The sequence below is a fragment of the Pleurodeles waltl genome, chromosome 9, assembly GCF_031143425.1.
Source record: "Pleurodeles waltl isolate 20211129_DDA chromosome 9, aPleWal1.hap1.20221129, whole genome shotgun sequence".
In the NCBI taxonomy this organism is placed as follows: domain Eukaryota; kingdom Metazoa; phylum Chordata; class Amphibia; order Caudata; family Salamandridae; genus Pleurodeles; species Pleurodeles waltl.
This window is the reverse complement of record NC_090448.1, coordinates 38,506,232-38,518,758: the sequence shown is the minus strand read 5'-3', so window position 1 is coordinate 38,518,758 and position 12,527 is coordinate 38,506,232. Positions and strand designations below refer to the sequence as shown.

The 12,527-nt window shown below is 43.8% G+C and overlaps 1 protein-coding gene across 2 annotated transcripts in view; it reads right to left on the bottom strand.

The window, feature by feature from the left end:
- Nucleotides 1-12,527, bottom strand: part of CELSR3 (cadherin EGF LAG seven-pass G-type receptor 3) — a 631,136-nt gene that overhangs the window by 41,125 nt on the left and 577,484 nt on the right. The window contains exon 30 of one of the 2 annotated variants that reach the window (XM_069206219.1): nt 661-797. In XM_069206219.1, coding sequence (XP_069062320.1) covers nt 661-797 — 137 coding nt within the window. Of the gene's footprint in view, nt 1-660; nt 798-12,527 lie in introns of those variants that run through there. The other variant, XR_011198602.1, reaches the window with a different exon arrangement.

Below are 12,527 nucleotides of genomic sequence, written 5' to 3'. Positions count from 1 at the left end.
AGTTTTAGGAAAAGAACACTGTTGCTGGGGTCTGGTTAGCAGAGTCCCAGCACACTTTCAATCAAAGTTGGCATCATCACTAGGCAAAAAGTAGGGACTGGTAACCATGCCAACAGTGGCACTTTCCGACACTATAACACTCAATTGTACGATAACACTCCCAGAGGCTGAAAAGGTAATATAGGAAAGTGTCTTGAGAAGAAATGACCAAAAACAAACCTTAGCTGTGGAAGAAAAACATCTTCAAAATGGAGGCAAAACAGACATGATGAATGACAGTAAAAATGTCAAACCAAGGACATGACTGGCTGACACGACTCAGTACTTTAGCCAGGTGCAGTGTCCAATATCTCTTCTAGGAGAGTTTCCTTTTTTATAATAAAAGAGAGATCACTTTCACATTTTGATTGCAATAAAATTGTATTGAAAAAAGAAAATGATGTCTGTAGATAGATATGCTTCCTCTACAAAACTAGTTAAAAAATCTTGATTGAAATGTGCTCTACATCCTACACATTATCAATTAAAATTAGAAACACACATAGAAAACATGTAATATTGTATACAATGCATCTCCCTTACATAAACTAATGTTGATATGTTGCTTCCATATATACCACAAACTACCCATTTCCACAAATGCTGGATGCTTCACTATACCTGAGATAACCACGCTGGCTGGAGTGAGTGCGAGCTGAGCGAACACTGCTGACGGAGGAGACCGTGGAAGCTCCCAATGTAATCCGGATCAGGCCACTCTCTTCAAACAGCGATGTGTTGTTATGGTTATTTGGACCCTAGCAGAGGGAGAACATCCATTTCAGATATTGATCATTTTACCAAACACCAGTATTTAAATTATACTTATCTATAGGTGCAAACTAGGGGGTCTCATTTACAAGCCCTTTGCACTGCTGCTGGGGCTTTTTTTAACGCAGCATCGGCACAATCAGTGCTCGACACTGCTCTATATTTACAAACTGATGCATTGGGCCCAATGTGTCAGTTTGTAAAGCCCTGTGTCACAGTTTACCTGCACCAGGAATAATGTATACAGGGAAGGTGTTCCGAAGTAAAAAGTCACGTAGAACTGAATGCAGTGAAATTTACAACTTTTCACAGCGTCACTCTATGACTTCACTACGTCAAAATTTTAATGCCTTCTCGGACCAGGCGTAAAATTTACACATTGCTTGAGGTGCATCAGTTTTACAACACGACTCCAGCAATGCGTCTTTTTAGCACCAACAGATAGGTCAATTTCTGACGCATCCATGAATACATGCGCCTTGGAGCTCTGTATTGTAAACACAGTGCATCCATGGCTTTGATACGGGATCTGCGGATGGCACAAGAAATCTGACGCATCTATGCCAATGCATTAGTTTCTTGTAAATGAGGCCCTAAGTATTCCATACATATCTCACTTCGAAATACAGCAGGGTCAAATCAGGAATATGAGGAGAATATTTTAGGTAATCCCAGATAAACAATTAATTTTATTGTTATAATATAGTGATGCCATAATCACCCAATATTAGTGTCATTAGTGATGGTAACTATTATACTTTGTTAGCGTTGTAAATGTTATATCGCTCATGACAATAAAACATTATTGCACTATTACAGTATGTTAATGTTTGCTGTTATAACATGTTGTTTGCGCTGTTGTAACTCCATTTAAACAATGACTCAGAGATAAATTATGACACCTCAATGGAAAGCACTTATTGATTTTACATTCTACAGTTACATACTTCTGATTCTACCATAAAAAAGACACATGAATATCGATTAGAAAACATTTGTCCAAATAGATCCATGTTAGGGCTCTTGCCGGACCACATTAACAGTCCATGTTCATTACTGGGCAGCAAACAATCAGAATTGGTAATCATTGTGACAAGAGATATTTCCCTCATCTCCTTCAGACAACCCTTTATAAAAAATAATTCCCAAAGCTCTAAAACTGATCGATAAGAGAGTGATTGAAAAATGCTTTAGGAACACCCGCATTTAGACTTCGGTGGGCACAAGCATGCCATCATCCAATGTAGCTCCCCTTGTTCTTTGTGCAGTGAAAAGTCTTTACAAAACTCTGGCTGGAGAAAGCAGGACACTGGAGATATTAGGCATTTTCTTTGTTTCTGCTGCACGCTGCAGTGAGTGATGGTTTCTCAATTATTTGTCACAACAATGAAAATGTTTGCACTTTGGAAAGAAAAGCAACAGAAGGAACCCCAGTGTAAAGCAATCAAATAATGCACAATTGAAAAATATCACGATCGTCAAAAGTCAACTCACACACAAATGTTTCCACAACTGACACAAGTTTTCCACTCAAATTAACGTAATTTAGCATGGTCTTAAAAATGAGAAACTAAGCCCTGGGTAGTTTTTTCTTAATGAAACGGGCAAGAAGTTAGTTTGGGGTTGCAAAGGGAAGAATCTGGTCTAGTGTCCGGGATTTATAAAGCGCATGGTTATCCACCAGGGCTTTCCAGCGCTAAATAACAAACAGATGCATGGATTGGATTAGGTACTCAAAGAGGGAGGTTTTTAACACTTTTCTGAATTTGAGTTCTGAATCAGTCTTCCTAATTTGCAATGGGACGGTATTCCAGAGTTTGGGAACAATCTAAGCAGAGGACAGGCTGTCTGCTCTCGCTCGGTTTATCCTTGGCACTGTTAGTAGAGGCCGATTAGTCGAACGCAGAGGTCTTGACAGAAGATGAGGTGTTAATAGTCCCTGGCTAAGTTCTGATCCTTTGTTGGGACCTGCTCTTTGTGCCAGGCAAAGCACTTTAAAGTGTATTCTTTTGTTTACTGGTAACCAGTACAAGGTTGCCCTGGTAGCAGTTACTGCCTGAGATTTAGGGATGTCCAACACCGTTCAGAATGCAGTATTTTGTACAATTTGCAGTCTTTTAATGACTGATTTGAGGTTACCCAAATAAAGGCGGGTCCCATAATCAAGACGTGAAATAATCAGGCCTTGCACCACCACTGTTCGCATTGAATCTGGCAGCCATCTCAGTAATCTCCTCAAGGTCCGGAGGAGGCCAGAACAAGCGGCCGCCAGCTTCTTGTCTTGCGTTGCCATAGTGAACTTCTTATCAATCCAGACTCCAAGGCTTTTCACCTCTTCCTTGGGAGTGGGTTGGATGACCATACAGAAAGGCCAGTTCAGTTCTGTCCACCGAGAGGGATTATTTCCAACAATCAGCACCTCTGTTTGTCTCCGTTTAATTTGAGGCTGCTGGTGGCCATCCAATCTACTCCATGCTTCAAGCATTTATCCAGGAGGGTGAGGGGCTGTCTGTTTAATGCAAGACACTAATGATCATTTGTGTTGTCCGCACATGATACTGCTGTAAAGCCATACGTTTTTATAATCTCAGCAAATGGGAGGAAGCACACATATATATAGGCTTTTAGAATGATAATACGCTTTATTGGTGTCCAGATCAGAAAGAATAATATATGTTATTTATTGTTAAGGCAGTGTGTTGCCGTGCATAGCAAGTCCATTTGAAAGTATTTGCACGTTAAAAGATGGCCGCACCATTAGTTTGCACAAGTATAACATGGAAACAAATGATGTTTTTTAATTATGTATATAAGATGCCCTTTTTTTCGGCCAAGTTTGTCCTGTAGAAGGCATTTGCGGAAACGCGTTGACATTCTGTGCAGGAAACTGTGACTTAATTAAATGGAATAAAACTGATGACATTCAATTTTTGAATACCTCTTTTGTCCTCACGAGTTGGAGACGATCAAGGGATCAGTGTAGCCGTTTGGTGGAAATCATTCCATCTGTTGTGGATTATATATATATATATATATATATATATATATATATATATATATATATATATATATGGAAAATGTCACTTACCCAGTGTACATCTGTTCGTGGCATGAGTCGCTGCAGATTCACATGCTGTGCACATCCCGCCATCTGGTGTTGGGCTCGGAGTCTTACAAGTTGTTTTTCTTCGAAGAAGTCTTTTCGAGTCACGAGACCGAGGGACTGCTCCCCTTTCGACTCCATTGCGCATGGGCGTCGACTCCATCTTAGATTGTTTTCTCCCGCAGAGGGTGAGGTAGGAGTTGTGTATGCTAGTAATAGTGCCCATGCAATGGAGTAATGTACATAATGTAGTTTAAAGTAATATATTTACAAATATACAGATGTTCAAGATCAACTTCTAAACGGCTACAGGCTCCCGGGGAGGCGGGTGGGCGCATGTGAATCTGCAGCGACTCATGCCACGAACAGATGTACACTGGGTAAGTGACATTTTCTGTTCGATGGCATGTGTAGCTGCAGATACACATGCTGTGCATAGACTAGTAAGCAGTTATCTCCCCAAAAGCGGTGGTTCAGCCTGTAGGAGTTGAAGTTGTTTGAAACAATGTTTGTAGTACCGCTTGGCCTACTGTGGCTTGTGGTGCCGTTAGTACATCTACACAGTAGTGTTTGGTAAATGTATGAGGCGTAGACCATGTAATGCCTTACATATTTCGGTCATTGGAATGTTTCCTAGAAAGGCCATGGTAGCACCTTTCTTTCTGGTTGAGTGTGCCTTTGGTGTAATAGGCAGCTCTCTTTTAGCTTTAAGATAGCAGGTTTGAATGCACTTAACTATCCATCTAGCAATGCCTTGTTTAGAAATTGGATTTCCTGTATGAGGTTTTTGGAAAGCAATAAATAGTTGCTTTGTTTTTCGAATTAGTTTTGTTCTGTCAATGTAGTACATTAGCGCTCTCTTGATGTCTAATGTATGTAGTGCTCTTTCAGCTACAGAGTCTGGCTGTGGGAAGAACACTGGTAATTCCACTGTTTGATTTAAGTGGAACGGTGATATGACTTTTGGTAAAAATTTAGGATTTGTCCGTAGAACTACTTTATGCTTGTGTATTTGAATAAATGGTTCTTGTATGGTAATGAAAATGTCACTTACCCAGTGTACATCTGTTCGTGGCATCAGTCGCTGAAGATTCACATGTTGTGCTGCATAGCCCGCCATCTGGTGTTGGGTCGGAGTGTTACAAGTTGTTTTTCTTTGAAGAAGTCTTTCGAGTCACGGGACCGAGGGACTCCTCCTCTTTGTCTCCATTGCGCATGGGCATCGACTCCATCTTCGATTGTTTTCCCCGCAGAGGGTGAGGTAGGAGTTGTTTGTTAGTAATAGTGCCCATGCAATGGAGTGAATAAGTATGTACCTATCTAAGATTTAATATATTTACAAATGTACAAAGTTGAAGCTAACTTCCAAACGGCTACAGGCTCCCGGGGAGGTGGGTGGGCACATGTGAATCTTCAGCGACTGATGCCACGAACAGATGTACACTGGGTAAGTGACATTTTCAGTTTGATGGCATCTGTCGCTGTAGATACACATGTTGTGCATAGACTAGTAAGCAGTTATCTCCCCAAAAGCAGTGGCTCAGCCTGTAGGAGTGGAAGTAGTCTGAAATAAGGTTCTTAGTACAGCTTGACCTACTGTGGCTTGTTGTGCTGATAGCACGTCTACACAGTAGTGCTTGGTAAATGTGTGAGGCGTAGACCATGTGGCTGCCTTACATATTTTGTGCATTGGAATATTCCCTAGGAAGGCCATGGTAGCACCTTTCTTTCTGGTTGAGTGTGCCCTTGGTATAATGGGCAGTTGTCTTTTTGCTTTAAGGTAGCAGATTTGGATGCACTTAACTATCCATCTGGCTATACCCTGTTTGGATATTGGGTTTCCTGCGTGAGGTTTTTGAAATGCAATAAACAGTTGTTTAGTTTTCCTGATGTTTTTAGTTCTGTCGATGTAGTACATTAGTGCTCTTTTGACGTCTAATGTATGTAGTGCCCTTTCAGCTACGGAATCTGGCTGTGGGAAGAACACTGGTAGCTCTACCGTTTGATTTAGGTGGAACGGTGAAATAACCTTTGGCAAAAATCTAGGATTGGTCCTTAGGACTACTTTATGTTTGTGTAGTTGAATAAAAGGTTCTTGTATTGTAAACGCCTGAATTTCACTTACTCTTCTTAGAGATGTGATAGCGATGAGAAATGCAACTTTCCATGTTAGGAATTGTATTTCGCAAGAGTGCATAGGTTCAAAGGGTGGACCCATGAGTCTTGTTAAGACGATATTGAGGTTCCATGAAGGAACGGGTGGTGTCCTTGGTGGTATAATTCTTTTGAGGCCTTCCATAAACGCTTTAATGACAGGTATCCTAAATAGTGAAGTTGAATGGGTAATCTGCAGGTATGCAGATATTGCTGCTAGGTGTATCTTAATGGAAGAGAAGGCCAGGTTCGATTTTTGTAAGTGTAGTAAGTAACCCACCACGTCTTTTGGAGATGCGTGTAACGGTTGAATTTGATTATGATGGCAGTAGCAAACAAATCTTTTCCATTTGCTTGCATAGCAGTGTCTAGTGGATGGTCTTCTGGCTTGCTTTATGACTTCCATACATTCTTGTGTGAGGTTTAAGTGTCCGAATTCTAGGATTTCAGGAGCCAGATTGCTAGATTCAGCGATGCTGGGTTTGGATGCCTGATCTGTTGTTTGTGTTGCGTTAACAGATCTGGCCTGTTGGGCAACTTGACGTGGGGTACTACTGATAGGTCTAGCAGTGTTGTGTACCATGGTTGCCTTGCCCACGTTGGTGCTATCAGTATGAGTTTGAGTTTGTTTTGACTCAATTTGTTTACTAGATATGGAAGGAGAGGGAGAGGGGGAAAAGCGTACGCAAATATCCCTGACCAGTTCATCCATAGGGCATTGCCTTGAGACTGCCTGTGTGGGTATCTGGATGCGAAGTTTTGGCATTTTGCGTTCTCCTTTGTTGCAAATAAGTCTATTTGAGGTGTTCCCCAACGTTTGAAGTAAGTGTTTAGAATTTGGGGGTGAATTTCCCACTTGTGGACCTGTTGGTGATCTCGAGAGAGATTGTCTGCAAGTTGATTCTGGATCCCTGGAATAAACTGTGCTATTAGGTGAATGTGGTTGTGAATTGCCCATTGCCATATTTTTTGTGCCAGCAGGCACAGCTGTGTCGAGTGTGTCCCCCCCTGTTTGTTTAGATAATACATTGTTGTCATGTTGTCTGTTTTGACGAGAATGTATTTGTGAGTTATGATTGGTTGAAATGCTTTTAATGCTTGGAAAACTGCTAGTAGTTCGAGGTGATTTATATGCAGCTTTCTTTGATGTACGTCCCATTGTCCTTGTATGCTGTGGTGATTGAGGTGTGCTCCCCACCCTGTCATGGAAGCATCTGTTGTTATCACGTATTGTGGCACTGGGTCTTGGAAAGGCCGCCCTTTGTTTAAATTTATGTTGTTCCACCATAGAAGCGAGAGGTATGTTAGGCGGTCTATCAACACCAGATCTAGAAGCTGACCCTGTGCTTGAGACCATTGTGATGCTAGGCACTGTTGTAAGGGCCGCATGTGCAACCGTGCGTGTGGGACAATGGCTATGCATGAGGACATCATGCCTAGTAGTTGTAATATCATCTTCGCCTGTATTTTTTGTGTTGGATACATGCGTTGTATAATCTTTTGGACATTTTGAACCCTTTGTGGACTTGGAGTGGCTATTCCCTTTGTTGTATCTATTGTGGCTCCTAGGTATTGTTGTACCTTGCACGGCAGAATGTGTGATTTTGCATAGTTGATGGTGAAACCGAGTTTGTAGAGGGTTTGTATGACCTGATCTGTGTGGTGTGAGCACCTTGTCAGTGAGTCGGTCTTGATTAGCCAGTCGTCTAGATACGGGAATACGTGTATTTGCTGCCTTCTGATGTGTGCAGCCACTACTGCCAGGCACTTTGTGAAGACTCTTGGTGCAGTTGTTAAACAGAAGGGCAATACTTTGAATTGGTAATGTATTCCTTCGAATACGAACCTTAGGTACTTCCTGTGCGACGGATGTATTGGTATGTGGAAATACGCGTCTTTGAGATCTAAGGTTGTCATGTAGTCCTGTTGCTTTAGCAATGGTAACACTTCTTGTAGCGTGACCATGTGAAAGTGTTCTGATTTGATGTAGGTGTTTAGTGTTCTGAGGTCTAGGATTGGTCTCAGTGTTTTGTCCTTTTTTGGTATTAGGAAGTACAGGGAATAAACTCCTGTGTTTATTTGTGTCTTTGGTACTAGTTCTATTGCGTTCTTTTGCAATAATGCTTGAACTTCTATTTCCAGAAGGTCTGAATGTTGTTTTGATAAATTCTGTGCTTTTGGTGGTATGTTTGGAGGGATTTGCAGAAATTCTATGCAATAACCATGTTGGATAATTGCTAAGACCCAAGTGTCTGTAGTTATTTCCTCCCATGCTTGGTAATACTGACCTATTCTTCCCCCCACTGGTGTTGTGTGGAGGGGATGAGTGACATGTGAGTCACTGTTTGGTTGTAGGGGTTTTGGGGCTTTGAAATTTTCCCCTATTCCTAGGGAATTGTCCTCTGTATTGGCCCCGAAAGCCTCCCCTTTGGTACTGTCCCTGGTAGCTGGACGGTGTGGCCTGTGAGGTGCTGGCTTGTGTGTCCTGACCCCGAAACCCCCCTCTAAAGGTTGTTTTGCGGAAGGTGACGTAAGTGCCTCTGCTCTGCGGGGAGTAGAGTGCGCCCATGGCTTTAGCAGTGTCAGTGTCCTTTTTGAGTTTCTCAATTGCCGTGTCCACTTCTGGTCCGAACAGGTGTTTCTCATTGAATGGCATATTGAGCACTGCCTGCTGTATCTCTGGTTTAAAACCAGACGTTCGTAGCCATGCGTGCCTTCTGATAGTCACAGATGTGTTAATTGTTCTTGCAGCTGTGTCCGCTGCATCCATAGAGGAGCGTATCTGATTATTAGATATGTTCTGTCCTTCCTCAACCACTTGTTTCGCCCTTTTTTGTAGCTCTTTGGGTAGATGCTCAATGAGGTGTTGCATCTCGTCCCAATGGGCTCTGTCATAGCGCGCAAGTAGTGCTTGAGAGTTAGCGATGCGCCACTGGTTTGCAGCTTGTACTGCGACTCTCTTTCCGGCTGCATCGAACTTGCGGCTCTCTTTATCTGGGGGTGGTGCATCCCCAGATGTGTGGGAGTTGGCTCTCTTGCGAGCTGCTCCTACTACGACGGAATCTGGTGGCAGCTGTGAGGTGATGAAAACAGCATCTGTGGGAGGTGCTTTATATTTCTTATCCACTCTTGGTGTTATTGCTCTACTCTTGACCGGCTCCTTGAAGATTTCCTTTGCGTGCCGAAGCATTCCTGGGAGCATAGGCAGGCTTTGGTAGGAGCTATGGGTGGAGGAGAGGGTGTTGAATAAGAAATCATCCTCGACTGGTTCCGAGTGTAGGGACACGTTGTGGAACTCTGCTGCTCTAGCCACCACTTGTGAGTATGCTGTGCTATCTTCCGGTGGTGAGGGCTTTGTAGGATACGCCTCTGGACTGTTGTCCGACACTGGGGCGTCGTATAAGTCCCAAGCGTCTTGGTCCTGGTCACCTTGGCTCATGGTGGTGTGAGCCGGGGAATGTGATGGAGTTTGTGCCGGTGAAACGTTAGTTACAGGTGGAGGAGAGGGTGGCGGAGTTACCTTTTTCACCATTTTTGTTTGTGGTGCTTGGTCTGACTGAAACTCCAGTCTCCTTTTTCTCCTAATAGGGGGAAGGGTGCTTATTTTCGATGTTCCTTCCTGTATAAAAATACGTTTCTGAGTGTGGTCCACTTCGGTGGATTGCAACTCTTCCTCAAATCTATGCTTTCGCAGCTGAGAGGACAGTGATTGCTCCTCTGAATAGGAACCGGTAGTTGGGTCGGTTGCGGGTCGTTTTGGCACCGAAACCCTGTCTGTACTCTTTTTCGGCTCCGAGGAGACCTTCTTCTTTTTCGGAGTCGAACCCTCTCGGCTCCGATCTTCCTCGGTGCCGCTGTCTCTGCGTCGAGCAGTTTCGGCTCCGCTATCTCGGCGTCGACGTTTTTCAGCAGCACTTTCTCGGTCCCGAGAAGGCTGCGTGCCGGTGTCTCGACCGGAGTCGGACGATCTCGGCACCATTTCGGCCTTTTTCGGTGCCGATGGTCGGTCACCGAATTTATGGGTCGAGCCATGGCCTGGTGGCAGTGGCGTCCCCTGGGCCTTGTCACTTTTCTTGTGTGCTGGCTTCGACGTCTTACTCACAGTTTTTTGTTCGTCGAATTCCTCGGAGTCCGAGTCATGGATCGAGAAGGTTCCTTCTTCCTCTTGTTCCTCGAACTCTCGGTGAGCTGTCGGCGTGGACGCCATCTGCAGTCTTCTGGCTCGACGGTCACGGAGTGGTTTTCGGGACCGGAACGCACGACAGGCCTCGCAAGTCTCTTCACTGTGCTCGGGCGACAGGCACAGGTTACAGACCAAATGTTGGTCTGTATACGGGTATTTGTTGTGGCATTTAGGACAGAAACGGAACGGGGTCCGTTCCATAGGCGTTGTTTCACACGCGATCGGGCCGACCAGGCCCCGACGGGGGATCGAAAACTACCCCGAAGGGTACCGGAGCTCTTCACTCTTCGATTCGGTGTTGATTCTAACTAAGCCGATCCCGAACGCAACAATACCAAGGTAATTTTCCGATATTTAGCTAACTTTCCGTTCCGAAACCCGGAGCGAAAGGAACACGTCCGAACCCGATGGCGGAAAGAAAACAATCGAAGATGGAGTCGACGCCCATGCGCAATGGAGACAAAGAGGAGGAGTCCCTCGGTCCCGTGACTCGAAAGACTTCTTCGAAGAAAAACAACTTGTAACACTCCGACCCAACACCAGATGGCGGGCTATGCAGCACAACATGTGTATCTACAGCGACAGATGCCATCGAACATGCTTGAATCTCACTTACTCTTCTTAAAGATCTGATGGCAATTAAAAATGCAACTTTCCATGTTAAGTATTGCATTTCACAAGAGTGCATGGGCTCGAAAGGTGGACCCATGAGTCGTGTTAAGACAATGTTGAGGTTCCATGAAGGAACTGGTGGTGTTCTTGGTGGTATAATTCTCTTTAGGCCCTCCATAAACGCCTTTATGACTGGTATCCTAAATAGTGAAGTTGAGTGCGTAATTTGCAGGTAAGCTGAAATTGCGGTAAGATGTATTTGAATGGAAGAAAAAGCTAGCTTTGACTTTTGCAAATGCAGTAAGTATTTTACGATATCTTTGGCAGATGCGTGTAAGGGTTGAATTTGATTATTATGGCAGTAATAAACAAATCTTTTCCACTTATTTGCATAGCAATGTCTAGTGGTAGGTTTCCTAGCTTGTTTTATGACCTCCATACATTCCTGTGTAAGGTCTAAATGTCCGAACTCTAGGACTTCAGGAGCCAGATTGCTAGATTCAGCGATGCTGGATTTGGGTGTCAGATCTGCTGTTTGTGTTGCGTTAACAGATCTGGTCTGTTTGGTAGTTTGACATGAGGCACTACTGAGAGGTCTAGTAGTGTTGTGTACCAGGGTTGTCTTGCCCATGTTGGCGCTATTAGTATGAGTTTGAGTTTGTTTTGACTCAACTTGTTTACTAGATATGTAAGGAGTGGGAGAGGGGGAAAAGCGTAAGCAAATATCCCTGACCAACTCATCCATAACGCATTGCCCTGAGACTGATCTTGTGGGTACCTGGATGGGAAGTTTTGGCATTTTGCGTTTTCTTGTGTTGCAAATAGATCTATTTGTGGTGTTCCCCACCTCTGGAAGTAAATGTTTAGTATTTGGGGGTGAATCTCCCATTCGTGGATCTGTTGGTGATCCAGAGAGAGATTGTCTGCTAACTGATTCTGAATTCCTGGAATAAATTGTGCTATTAGGCGAATGTGGTTGTGAATCGCCCAATGCCATATTTTCTGGAGACACAACTGCGTTGAGTGTGTCCCTCCCTGTTTGTTTAGGTAATACATCGTTGTCGTGTTGTCTGTTTTGACGAGAATGTGTTTGTGGCTTATTATGGGTTGAAATGCTTTCAGCGCTAGAAATACTGCCAATAGTTCTAAGTGATTTATGTGAAACTGTTTTTGCTGAGTGTCCCATTGTCCTTGGATGCTGTGTTGATTGAGGTGTGCTCCCCACCCTATCATGGAGGCATCTGTGGTTATTACATATTGTGGCACTGGGTCTTGAAAAGGCTGCCCTTGGTTTAAATTTATACTGTTCCACCATTGAAGCGAGATGTATGTTTGGCGGTCTACCAACACCAGGTCTAGAAGTTGACCCTGTGCCTGTGACCATTGTGATGCTAGGCACTGTTGTAAGGGCCGCATGTGTAACCTTGCGTTTGGGACAATGGCTATGCATGAGGACATCATGTCTAGGAGTTTCATCACTGTTTTGACTTGTATTCTTTGTTTTGGATACATGGTCTGTATTAAATGGTGAAAAGCCTGAACCCTTTGTGGGCCTGGCGTGGCAATCCCTTTTGCTGTGTTGATTGTCGCCCCTAAGTATTGCTGTGTTTGACACGGCAGAAGGTGTGACTTTGTATAGTTGATTGAGAAACCTAGTTTGTGGAG